Genomic DNA, 13,180 nt, shown 5'->3' on the forward strand with positions numbered 1-13,180 from the left:
ATTTAAACAAATTACAAGAAGAGTTTTAAAAGAAAAAGTTACAACAAATATATTAAAAGCTATTAGAATGGGGGCTGGAGTGGTGGCTTGGCAGTTAAGAACACTGGCTGCTCGTCCAGAGATCTTGAGTTCATTTCGCAGCAACTACATGGTTCTTTACAACCACCAGTAATGTACTCTGATGCCCTCTTCTGGCATGCAGGTGTACATGGAGATAGAGCACTTATATACATTAAATAAATACGTCTTAAAAAAAAAAAGAAATAAAGAAAAAATATTTTTTAAAAAAGCTATTAGAACTATAAATGATTGAGCAAGTTTGCAAGGTGCAAAACCAATATGTAAAATATCAGTTATGTTTGTACTTGCTATGAACAATATAAATATTATATGTGTGCATGCATGTGTGGATGTGTGTGTACATGAGCAGACTACCCTAAAGGCCAGAAGTCTGCATTGGATCCCATGGATCTAGACTAAGAGACAATTGTGGGTACTGAGAACTGAATGAACTCTGAGCCTCTTAGGAATAGGAAGTTCTCTTAGTTGCTGAGCCATTTTCTAGCTCTATTTATTATTTTTGAGACAAGGTCTTACTATATAGCACTTTCTTACTATTTAGCCTTGGCTGGCCTAGAACTCAATATGTAGAACACACTGGTCCCAAATTCAGAGGAGTCCACACTCCTCTGCTTCCTGAGTACTGGAAGGTGTGTATGTGTACCTCCACAGCCAGCGTGAACCTGACTTTTGTTTGTTTGAAAGACACAGGGTTTAGCCTTGTAGCCCAGACTAGCCTTGAACTCAGTGACCCTACCATTTTAGCCTCCTGAATGCTAAAAGTATAGGCATGAGCCACTATGCCCAACACATGCACAAATCTTGAAAATGTGTTAAGTAGATCACAGCACTGTATGTTTGCTATTTGAGATGTCCAAGAAAAATATATTGTAGAGGCAGAAAATAGGTTAGTAATTGCTCAGACAGGGTTAGGGAGCTGTAGAACAGTTTCTAGTGGATTTGAGAGTTGTAGGAGAATTTGACTGTGCTGCTAATTATTGAACTCTGATTATACTAAAATCAGTAGAATCTTATGAATGACTTTTGTGGTGTGGGAAGTTTATCTCAATAAAGCCATGTTTTTAAAAAAAACTAAATATGGCTGGAGATAAAGCTGAGTGGCAGAGGACTTGTCTTGCACACACAAAGCCCCAAGTGATGTCCAGCCAAAATAAATGAATATGGCTGTATTTTCCATTATTTAAGAGAATTTCTGTACTCTGCTTGGGTTTTGTAATGTAACAATTCTAGTTGATAATTTGATTTCTTCTCATTGCTGAGTGATAGTCCATTGTATGGACACACTACAATTTAAGATGTGCAAGGTACCTCATGTGATTTAATTTGCACTTCTTTAGGAACTGCAGTTCTTTGTAGAACTGTATTCACATCTTTTGTTTTCTTTTCCATCTACTTTTTTTTCCAGGATTGGGTCATTAAACCCAGAGCTTTGCTCATGGAGCTACTTTCCATTTCTAGCTCCCAGTCTTTATTGGTTTGAGGGGGAGGGGGTTGTTTAATTTTTTCTTTATTCAGTGTACAGTATTTTTAGGTTCCTTGATATACTAGAGTATAAGTCCATGATTATATATGCCATTCATTTCACTTGTGGTTTTTTTTTCAGGGGACCTGGTTTTTTGTTTGTTTGATTGATTGTTTGATTTGTTTTTATTTTCTGATACCCTTGGCTATCCTGGACTCACTTTGTAGACCAGGCTGGCCTTGAACTCACAGAGATCCTCCAGCCTCTGCCTCCCAGAATGCTGGGATTAAAGGTATGCACCACCATGCCAGGCTGGTTTATCTTAACAATGTTTTTTTTAGAGCAGACATTTGAAATCTTGATAAACTGCTTTATAATTCTGTCCTTTACAGACTATACCGTTACTGTCATGACTATATACAAGTCTCTTAAGTCAGAGTGTCATTATTTCCTTGTAAATGTTCTAACAGGATGATTGGCTATAGAATAAGGTATTTTCTTGTTTCTATCTTAAGACTTTTTTTTAAGATCTCTCTTTTAATCCAATGGCTAACCATGAGTTAAAATTGTAAAGGTAAACATAAAAGTGATTTAATATGTGAGTTGGTCCTGGACTTAAATATTTTGAATTCTATATTGCTTTGTTAAATTCTACAGTTCATTTTGTTACAGTTTTGAAATTCTAGACTTTCCACAATGTAAGGTATCTCGACATAGTTAAGGTCCCTCTGAGCTCTGACCTGTCAGAGTGTCACTGTTAACATTACTTCTCCTCCCACTTGATTTACCGGGTGCAGCACAGCAAATGAGTTCAGGAAACAGAACCTAGAAAGTGGGACTTGAAAGTGTGAATGTTGCCTCAAAGCTCTTTGCTCACAGAACTGAAGAATTTTAAATGACAAGGGTCCAGTCCAAAACCTTGCTCTGACTTGCTGGTTTTATAAATATTTGCTAATCTTAGATGTGATGAAATCAGTTCATTTGAATGATTCTCTGTGAATAACTTTCTTTTTCAGTATTTCCATATATAACACCAAAAGGAATTAATGGTATAGACTTTAAAGGGGAAGCAATAACTTTTAAAGCTACTACTGCTGGAATCCTTGCTACACTTTCTCATTGTATTGAATTAATGGTAAAACGGGAAGAGAGCTGGCAGAAAAGACACGATAAGGTAAGACTGACTTTTCTTCATTTTAAAAAGAATCATATTTTTAGCTTCATGTGTTCACTGAACATGAAAACTATGCTAACTCCTGAGGGGAAGCACCTGGGGCTGCATAGAAGTATCAGGCAGTTCTGTTTTGCCATTTGATCAGAATCTTAAACTCATTATTTACCAGTGATTTATTCAGTTATTAACACAATATGTCTTTTGGATTATATTTAATATAAAATCTTTAAATATTATTTATGACTGTGTGTTATAGGAGTAATATAACATTTGGCATTACGTCTTTTAGTATATAAAATGTGAGTCTTCATTTAAGTTATATGAGCTAACTTGAACTTTATAAAGTTAAACATTTACTTGTTATAGCCATTCTGTTCTACCTGGTCACTGTGATATTATTTAACATCCATTATATTGTTCAAATATTTGCCATATGCTCCATTTCCCACCTTTATTTAATCAGCAGCGTTGATAATAATGTATCAGTATGAATTTCTGCCTTTTAATGTGAACTATGTGTGGCTCACTGAATTTACCCGGTATTTGAAAAATAACCAGATGCTAAAATTAATACATACCTTACAAAACCTCGTTTTGGCTCAACACCATCGGTTTTCAGAAGTGAAGGAGTCAAGGATTTGTCCAGAGGTGCTAAACAGCAAAGCTAGAGCAGATTGCTCTGTTCTGGTTATGCCTATTCTGGGTGCCCGGCCATTCAGGCAGAATCACATTCATCAGAAATTGTTACTGCGTACAGTGTGGGAAGGTCTTTCAGTTTGAGCAGGACACTAAGAAAAGCAGCCACAGCTGTTGTAACGCCACTATGATGCAGGATTTAAATAGCACTATGTGTTTAAAACAATTCTCATGTTTTAGAAGACAAGCAAGCTGTTCAGAGTTCTCAAGCACAGGTGAAAGTGAGCTGTAGACTAGGAATATGCAAACCCTTGCCTGGTACACGTGTTCCAAGACCCCAGTGGATGTCAAGTCACAAATAGTATCAAACGCTTTGTGCACTATTTTTTTCCTACAGACTCATACCTATGATAAAGTTTAATTTATAAATTAGGCACAATGAAAGTGATGGAAGTCAGTATTGATAATTCACAGAGAACTGCTTATCAGAAAATGTCTCTTACGTAATTCATAAAACCAGGACAGAAGGTCCAATGACAGTGTGATTTATTTGATACTGTTTTATTCCAGAGTTTTCTAATGCCCTCTTTAAGAAATAGGGAAATAATAAACAGGAAACAGTCCCTCAAGAAGCTTACACCCTGTGAATACATCAGATAAGTGGTGATGATGATAATAACAGCTACTTGGTAGAATTGTTTATAGTTTTAAAACTTAAAATCTTCACTCAAGCTAATCAAAATACTATTTAGAGGTGACCATTTTTATGGTTATCAATAATAACAGTCCCTTTTCTTTTAGAAATGTACTTAATTGTTAGTAGGGCATACTCAGGAAGACTAAAATTCCACATGGCTCTGCCTCCTGGGTGCTAGGATTAAAGGCATGTGCGCCACCGCACCCCACTACACTAGCATTTCTTAATGACCTCAGTACTTAAAACCATCCACACAGGTGATCTTGGCAGTGATTTTAATGCTAGCTTCTGTATAATGCATACTCCACAAGAAAGCGTCTCCCGGGCAGAGGAACATTTGTCCTTTTTCACACAAGTAGTTATTTTTTTGGTCAAATTATGCAATTTCATAGAAATTGACCTACAAGTCTTGTTATGGTAGTAAAATGTGCATTTCAACTAATGAGTTGGTCTCTCTCTTCCTCCCCGCACCTATTTAGGACTCAGAGAAGAGGAGACGGTTAGAGGACGCATACAAGAGTGCAATGGCAGAACTTAAGAAGAAACCTCGTTTTGGCGGGCCAGATTACGAAGTATGAACTTGTGTTAGGGGGCCTTATACATCACAGGCGTGAACTTTAATACTTGTATAACCTTTAAATGGTCTGCATATGTAAATTGTTTCTCAGGGTTAACTTGATATATATAAATAAATACCAAGGTTTTTCTAGAAATGGTTCTTTTAACCATCTAACAAAGGTTTATACATGTTTTTAAAGGCTTAGGTATTTTCAAATTTGTGTTTAGCCAGGCATGGTTACAGGATTGATTATATGCCTATAACCCAGTACCAGACATGAACTAAGACATAAGAAGACTCACCGTGAGCTATGAAACTAGAGAGAGTCTGTCTCAGAAATCCTTATTGATCACTGATTTGCCATATGAAAGTTGTATGCCTCCTTAAAACAAACCTTTCCTTTGATATACTTAGCAAATAATTATTTATACTTAATGGTTTTTTCTAAATATTTTGAATGCATTCTGCATTTTTTTTTGTATGTTGTTTTGAGACAGTGTCAGTTGTAGCCTGGCCTTGAGTTCCTAATCCCGCTTCTTCTGCCTCCTTAATTACAGAGATCCTCTGTCTCTAAGATCACTGTTACATACCATCATACCAATGCATTTGAATTTTTACAAATTAAAGTATCATTTGTTGAAGTCTTTTAATATTTAAAGATTTATATCATTGTTTTGTATGTATGTGTAGGGCTGTTTTGACTACATACATGCATGTGCTCCATATGAGTGCACATGAACTCGCTTGTTTGTTTATTTATTTGTTTTGGGGTTTTTTGAGACAAGGTTTTCTCCGTGGTTGTCCTGGACTCACTCTGTAGACCAGGCAGGCCTCGAATTTACAGAGATCTGCCTGCCTCTGGCTCCGAGGGCTGGGATTAAAGGCTTGTGCCAACAAGCCCATGAGTTCTTATGAGAGCATCGGGTCCTCTGGAACTTGGAGTTTCATTTGGAGCCACAGTGTGTGTGCTGAGAAAACTGATGAACATGGGTCATCTGTAAGATCAGCAAGTGCTCTTACCTACTGAGCCATCTCTAACTCCTATTGAATATTCGTATTACACCTATGTAAAGTATACCGTCCTCTTTTTTTTTTTTTTTTTTTTTTTTTTACTAAAAATAATGGAGCGGGCCAGGCAGCTTGTAATCCCAGTGCGGGAGAATTAGTAGCAGGAGGATGGGGAGCTCAACATCAGGTTGGCTTGCATGAGACTCTGTGTCAAATAATTTTTTAATATGAAAATGTAGTCTATTTTTTAAATCCCTATGAACTTTAACTCTAAACTGTATAATTCTTAGCGAAGGGATATAATGCAGTGGTAGAGTGCCCAAGTCTTCGCAGTATAAAAGCGAAACAAAACCAAGAAAGTACAAAGTTCTCGTGTAAACCATTATCTGTCTGTATATTTTTCTTCATTCCTTTTAAAGTTTAAGCTATTTTTCCTTGCCAGTTGTGTGTGTGTGCAGGTATACACAGCTATGGGGACAAGTTTCTCTCTGATCCCAGAGTTTTTTTTGTCTACTCCCTAGTGCTGGGGTTGCAGGCGTGTGTGCCTCTGCTGGGCTCTTACCTGGTGCTAAGGGTCTGAACCCGGTACCCATGCATGCGTTACACACTGAGCATCTTCCAGCCCCCTTTCTACAATTTTAATTAATTATGCATATGAGTATGGCCCAATGTATCTTTATGGGCAGTACAGTTTCAATTTCAAGTAATTCATATGCTATAAAATGTTGTTACTGTTTTTTCTACCCTTATAAAATTGAAATTCTTAGCTCATGGCCCACTAAAAAGGAGAAAGCTGACTGGATTGAGACAGTTCAGTAATCTGCTATAGGCCTGTACCTTGAAACAGTATTGGCTAGTTTACAATCAATGTTCCTGATAGGACAGCTTGAATCTGTAATCCCAGTGCTCGAGAAGCTGAGACAGGAGATTGCTGCCAAGTGTGGGCAACAAAGTGAGTTTTAGGACACTATAGAGTACAAAGTGAGACCCTGTTTGACAAAAACAAAAATATGGTGAGTGAGCTATTAATTGTAGTACTCTAGATTTTTCAGTGTATGCTACCACTATGACAATAATGTACTAGTTTACTCCCTAGTCCACAAATAACCTGCTCAATAAATGGATATTAGGTCAGTTTTCAGCTTTCTCCTCTCAGAGGCAATATGAAAGTTGTCAATGTTTTCTTTCTCTCTCTTTCTTTCTTTCTCTCTTTCTTTCTTTCTCTCTTTCTTTCTTTCTTTCTTTCTTTCAATGGAATTTGTTTTCTGTTATCTAGGAAGGTCCAAACAGTCTGATTAATGAAGAAGAGTTCTTTGATGCTGTTGAAGCTGCTCTTGACAGACAAGATAAAATAGAAGAACAGGTACAGCTACTCACTGTGAGCACACTGGGTTTAGTGCCACAGGCGTTAGTGCCACAGTCATTAGTGCCACAGGCGTTAGTGCCACAGGCGTTTCTTGAAGTGAGTTGATAGAACTAGAAGCTGAATGTAACCAAAACACTGTCAAAGATGTTAAAGACTCTTTGTAAGTCAGTTCCTTTATATTTTAATTTCTAAACAAAACCAATAATTATTCAAAGAAGTATACATAGCTACTATGAACCTAAATGTAAATGTTCTGCCTATTACTCCTAAACCGTTCAGCCTTAGCCATTCTGATATAAAAGGAGTCTCTCTAGTGTTTCCCCAAGCGCTGTCTGAACGCACACATCACCCAGCTTTTATTATTAGCGCATGTATTGCTTTACGGCCTTCACCTTCAGCTCCCTTCACGCTTACTTTGCTGAGTTTTTCGTAGTCCTCACTGGAGCTGCAGCATTTACATCCGGCTCCTTTCATGGAAATTGACTGAAAGAATTCCTTACATATTTGAATTCCAATTTCAAGATTAATTTGATTCCTGGTTTCAATTCTGTTACAATGCAGTTACCATAGTTACCACCAGATGGTACTAAAAGATGAGTTTTACTTACTAGCCTCTCTTTGATGCTGCCTCCTGGGGCAAGTGTAACTAATCTGGATGTGGAGTATCATTTGTCTATTATTTTTATACTAAAAATTTACTTACATTATGTCAGTTTGCTAGGCTAAGTAGCCAGGACTTACTCTGGTGTAGTAAATAATCTATCTGTTCTCATATTCTTTCTATTTTTAAGTCAGTGATTTAAAGGTTCATGCCATATTAATATGTAAAGTTTATTACTTGTTTGTCTTTTACACTTTTAACTGAACGTAGTGTAATCAATTAATCTGGGCTTTTGGAAGCCTAAAGTTATTCTTAGAAGCACAACCTGAGGTAGCATGTTGTTGTTTGTTGTTTGCTTTCCAGAATGTGTTCATTTGGGAACAATAGTAAACTCATGGTGGCCAGGCTTTTTCTGTAGTTTCATATCTCTGTTAATGTGGCCAAGACAGAAATAGTGTTTGTTACTATAAAGTACTAAGCACCAGTGGTCTATAAGATGAATTGCACGGGTTCAAATCGCGTCCCTCTCTGTTCTCAGTGTGCGGTTTTCAGCATTTCACAACAGCCACTACAAAGATACTCTCCTTTACAGTGCATTTTATAGTTAAAATTATTTGCAAAGTAGAAAATACATGAAATAAATTGGTGAATAAAAACTGAGATAGTACTGTGTTCAGACAGCACTGAATAGAAATGACCAGCTGTCTTCTGTGTAGTTAAGTGCAAACAACACAGCAGTGCATTACTTTTAATAAATATTTATTTGAATGTGTGTGAAGAAGAGGCAGGAAGTCAAGTGTCAGGTAACAGGACTTGGATGCTGAGATGAAGGCACACTGCTTTCTTGGAAAGGAGATAAAAATACACATATGAAATGATCTTAAGAACCCAGAAGAGAAGCAAACAGTGATATTGGTTCTGATGGTATCAGTCTGTGGACCAGACCTGCTGGTCCTGGATGCAGTAGAATAATGGAGATGATTTGACCAGAGTTTAGATAAAAGAAATTTGACAGTAATATTAACCTTGACTCATTGATTCTGTATGATACGAGAGGGTTTTGCCTAGGAATAATGTAAAAGACGTTATCCCTGATCTAATGCACTATCTGTAGAGTAGAAAGAGACTGGTTTGGGATCTCTGAAGTAAGTGTCAGGATTGAACAAAGCTGTGTGTAGAGTAACTTCCTTATTCAGGCTATTATTGCTAACATGTTTACTGATAAAATGTTAGCTTCGGGTATAGCAGCCATTTTGTAGGTTGCAAAATACACTTTCAAAGCATCTCATGTCAGTTTTTCTTAGTCACAGAATGAAAAGGCCAGGTTACACTGGCCTACACCTTTGCCATCTGGAGATGCCTTTTCTTCTGTTGGGACTCATAGATTTGTACAAAAGGTAAGCAAATGGACTTTACTGAAAGAATTCCTGCATTCCTCATTGTTTATTGGACTATCCCGTATGAATTTTCTCTTCTCCTCATGAGTTTTAAGTAGTAAGGTTTTTTGTACTGTTGTTATTTCCTAAACTTTCTCCAAAACAACCTATAAATTATGTTCTGAACATAGGTTCTCTGTTTCTTATTAAGGGGAAGTGGAGGGCTGAGGGCAGGGAGTGGGAAGGGGCCACTACAGTGTAGCAGTAAGATTGCTTCCTTCTTTGAGGCTAAGGACTTTGTGATTTTGGAAATAGTTCATTCTTTTGGGATGAGTTGAGCATAATACATAATAGGTGCGTGAAGTCAGCACTTGCTGCTGTGCCTGTTTGATATAGTGCTTTGTTTTCTCCCTCTTTATCTTGTGTTTGCAAGTTGGTACTGAATGCTCTGTTGTGCCTTTGTTCTGATTACTTGGTTTTTTCTTTGTCTGTCTCTGGTAGCCCTATAGTCGCTCTTCCTCCATGTCTTCCATTGATCTAGTCAGTGCCTCTGACGATGTTCACAGATTCAGCTCCCAGGTACTGTATGAATATATAGAGTGGACTTGAGTCTTTTTTTGCTATATTCCGCCTGCTTTCCCAGTACTTAGCAATCTATTGATTGGGCCACTTGTTTTGGTTTTGAATTTTAAATAGTCACAACATTAAAAAGGCTTTTCTTACCTACTAAATAATTCTCCTTTGTCAGCCTTGCATGTGCCCTTTATGTTGTATCCTCTGCTATGGACAGCTTGGAATTTTATCTTAAGGAAGGTAGTACTCGGGCAATTTTTCAATTGAATTGAAATATATAGAAGTGATCTGGTTTTTCACTCCTCGTGTAGTGGCTATATTACCCCTGTTTCAACAACCTCTATGGACATGGATTACAGTTCATGCTGTATCATAAAAGTGGATTTTAATGGTCTCACTTTTCATCTAGTTTTAAATGTCTCCCAATGATGTTCAGCAAAGAAATAACTTTTAACTACTATTTGTCTCATGACTGTTATGATACTAAATTAAATTCGTTGAACAGACTATATTTTTTTTTATTCAAATTGCCTGTGACTAGTGTAGGTTAATATCCCTGTATATCTGCTAAACCTGTAGAAGTTGGTTCTAAGTTTATTTCTTATCACTGAGGGATTGGGAATTTAAGACAGTAAACTGAACGTGCAGTCTCTATCATCAAAATAGGATTAGTTTGCCAGAAAGTTTTTGTTGTTGTTGTTTTGTTTAGCATAGCCTTAAGATGCTGGCATTCCACTCAGCTACATCCCAGGCCTTAAAATGTTAAGGTTTTTACATTTTCATGTCTTTGCCATCCAGTTTTGTATTTTTATGGTGGTCACATTTTTTTTTACCACATTATGTTGTAAACCTGAGCTGTGTAGTCATGGTTCTTGGGTTTAAATCCTGGTTGACTGTGTCATTTGGCTAACCTGTGTAGCTTCTCTGTATGTGGCTTCTGTTATTTAGCTAGAGTCTAGGAACATAACAAGGCTTAAGCACCTGGCTTTTTACTGCCATTATAGTAACATTGAGTGACTTGAGCTAATCAGACTTACTGTATCCTCTTTCCCTCACTGTATTCCAGTAAAACTTTTTAAAAGTCATAACTTAAAACAGATCTCAGTTATGTTATATATACAAGTTAAATCTACATTCATTTTTAATGCAAGAGAGGAAAAAAGACTTGGAAGTACATATTTTCTGATTTTTTATGGCTTTTTGACTTGAATACCTTTGAGAAAATATTTAATAGTTTTTTTTTTTATCAGAAATCACCCTTAACTATCCATCCATGTTACTATTTCTTTATCTGTTTTTGCATGCCTTTAAAAAAGTATGCATTCAGCCAGGCGTGGTGGCTTATACCTTTAATCCCAGCACTCGGAAGGCAGAGGCAGTCAGATCTATGAGTTCGAGGCCAGCCTGGTCTACAAAGAGAGTTCCAGGACAGGCAGGGATTTATTATTACGTAGAGAAACCCTGTCTCGAGGGGGGGGGGGGGTAAGAGTATGTACTCAAATGAGTAAGTAGCAAAAGTAGACTAATACCAAGGAACTTTGGTTTATCCTGCTAAGCCCTTTGTTTCATCAAAACAGTAATTTTAGAGATGGTGAGATAGCACAGTTGCCAAAGTGCTTCTGCATAAATATGAGGGCCTTTGTCCACTTTTCATGATCCACATAGAAAGGCAGCTGTGGTGGCGTGCTCTTAAGGAGTCCCGATTCTGTCAGACCCATTGGGCTCGCAGGCCAGCCCTTCTGTCACCTAAATGGCAAGGTGTAAGACAGCGAGAGACCCTGTCTCCCCAAAAACGGTGGCTAGGGCCTGAGCACAAGGCATGAGGTTTGTTCTCTAGCCTCTAAAGCATCTGCACACATGTAGACTCCACAGAAGAGTAAAGTCATAGACTGAAATCCACCATTATTGACATGTTTGGATATGTAGGCTGTAATCAAAGCAAATGGACTAAGAGCAGGGAGAAATTAGGATGCCTAAATCTTGTCTTCAGAACTCAAGCCTTAGCCAGAGCCTCTAGCCAAGCAGTCGCTGAAAGTGTATAAACATGTTGTAAGTTGTGCATATGAATTAAGAGAAATTAATTTCACTGATAGATTTTTTTTCTAATCTATGGTACTATATAATTAGTATACAATTGATTGTATACTCCTTTGCACAACAAAAGAAAATAGTATTAAAATCTTAAAATATTTCTTGTCTTTGTGTTTGTTGTCATTAGCAAATGTAGGCTCTAGAAATTACACTGTGCTCATGTTCTCCAGCATCTGTAGAATAAATAATTCCAAGTTGGTAAGATTGCTGATCTTGAATGATGTTAGGTACCTTTTCTCCCACAGCAGGGAGTCTGGCAAAGATCTAGGCCTATAGTCAATATTAGCCGAGAGTGTTGTCTGGAACATTCTACCAGTTCAGCTCAGTATGAAATTATGCTAGTGGCTGAATTACATTTTGTACATTTTACAGTTTTGGATGCTGAACAGACTTAAGTCGATTCAGGATAAGCTCAGTTTATTCATTAACATTTGAAATGTTTTGTTACATGGCCATATAAAACATATTTCTGTGAACACTAAGGAGTTCTACAGAATTCCTTAAAATATTTGGTAGCCAAAGGCTTCATTTTATTCATTGAAAAGATAAGTCAGTTCAATATCACTGCCAGTTATTTGTCAAGGATGGGGCTGTAGGCGAGTGGAAGACCATTAGAATAGCACTCATAATCCCCAGCACCAGCCAAGAAAACAAACACTGCAGAATGTCAGGCACGTAACACTATGATCAGTTCATATATTTTAAATGTCCACACTAGGTAAGTAAGATGGCTCAGTGGGTAAAGAAGCTAGTTGTGCAAGCCAAAGAACCTAAATATGATTCCCAAACCCAGATGGAAAGAAATAACCAGCCTCCAAAGTTCTCCTCTGATCTCCACACATGTATTGGCACATGTACAAAACACACACAATAATAATAATTATTATTATTTTTTTTCCACTAAAAATTAAATTTAAATAATAAATCATTATTGATATTCTCTCAAACTTTTTGGTCAGAGTATAACTTGAGGGATTTTTTTTTTCTCCTTTCACCATATCACTCCTAGGAATTAAATCTCAGGTCATCTGGCTTAACAGCAGGTGCCTATACCAAACTGAGCCATCTCTCCAGCCTCATTATTGGTGTGCTTATGTTTAATGTATTTATGTGAATAGAAAGCTAGGTATGGTGGAGCATGGCTCTGATGCCAGCTTCTTCAAAGACCAAGGCAGATTAACCACGTGAGCTAAAGTGTTTGAGGCCAACCTGATAACTTAGCAAGCCCACATTTAAGAAAAAAAAAAAGAAAACGAAAGCCTTGGCTGGGGCCTATCAATGATTATACGTACTCTGGATTCAATCTCCAGGACCACAAAAGAGAAAGTAGAAGCAGCAGCCTATGGAGATGGCTCAGTCAGTAAAGCCTGCCTTACAAGCAAGAGGACTTAAATTTGGAATTCCAGCATCCACGTGAAGATATTGTGTGAACATTGTAGCTTTACCAGGGTGGAGAAGCTGAGACAGAAGGATTCCTGAAGCTTGATGGCCCATGGTTTAGCCAAGTGTGAGCTCTAGGTTCAATGAGACACCCTTTCTTTCAAAAAAAAAAAGCC

General features: G+C 37.4%; 1 protein-coding gene across 1 annotated transcript in view; it reads left to right on the plus strand.

Moving 5' to 3' along the window:
* Cert1 (ceramide transporter 1) overlaps positions 1-13,180 on the plus strand; it is a 99,932-nt gene that overhangs the window by 69,325 nt on the left and 17,427 nt on the right. Inside the window, exons 7-11 of the mRNA XM_051172379.1 lie at positions 2,560-2,717; positions 4,530-4,622; positions 6,894-6,980; positions 8,889-8,981; positions 9,462-9,539. Coding sequence (XP_051028336.1) covers positions 2,560-2,717; positions 4,530-4,622; positions 6,894-6,980; positions 8,889-8,981; positions 9,462-9,539 — 509 coding nt within the window. The remainder of the gene's footprint in view (positions 1-2,559; positions 2,718-4,529; positions 4,623-6,893; positions 6,981-8,888; positions 8,982-9,461; positions 9,540-13,180) is intronic.

Source organism: Acomys russatus, chromosome 30 (genome assembly GCF_903995435.1).
Source record: "Acomys russatus chromosome 30, mAcoRus1.1, whole genome shotgun sequence".
Lineage (NCBI taxonomy): Eukaryota > Metazoa > Chordata > Mammalia > Rodentia > Muridae > Acomys > Acomys russatus.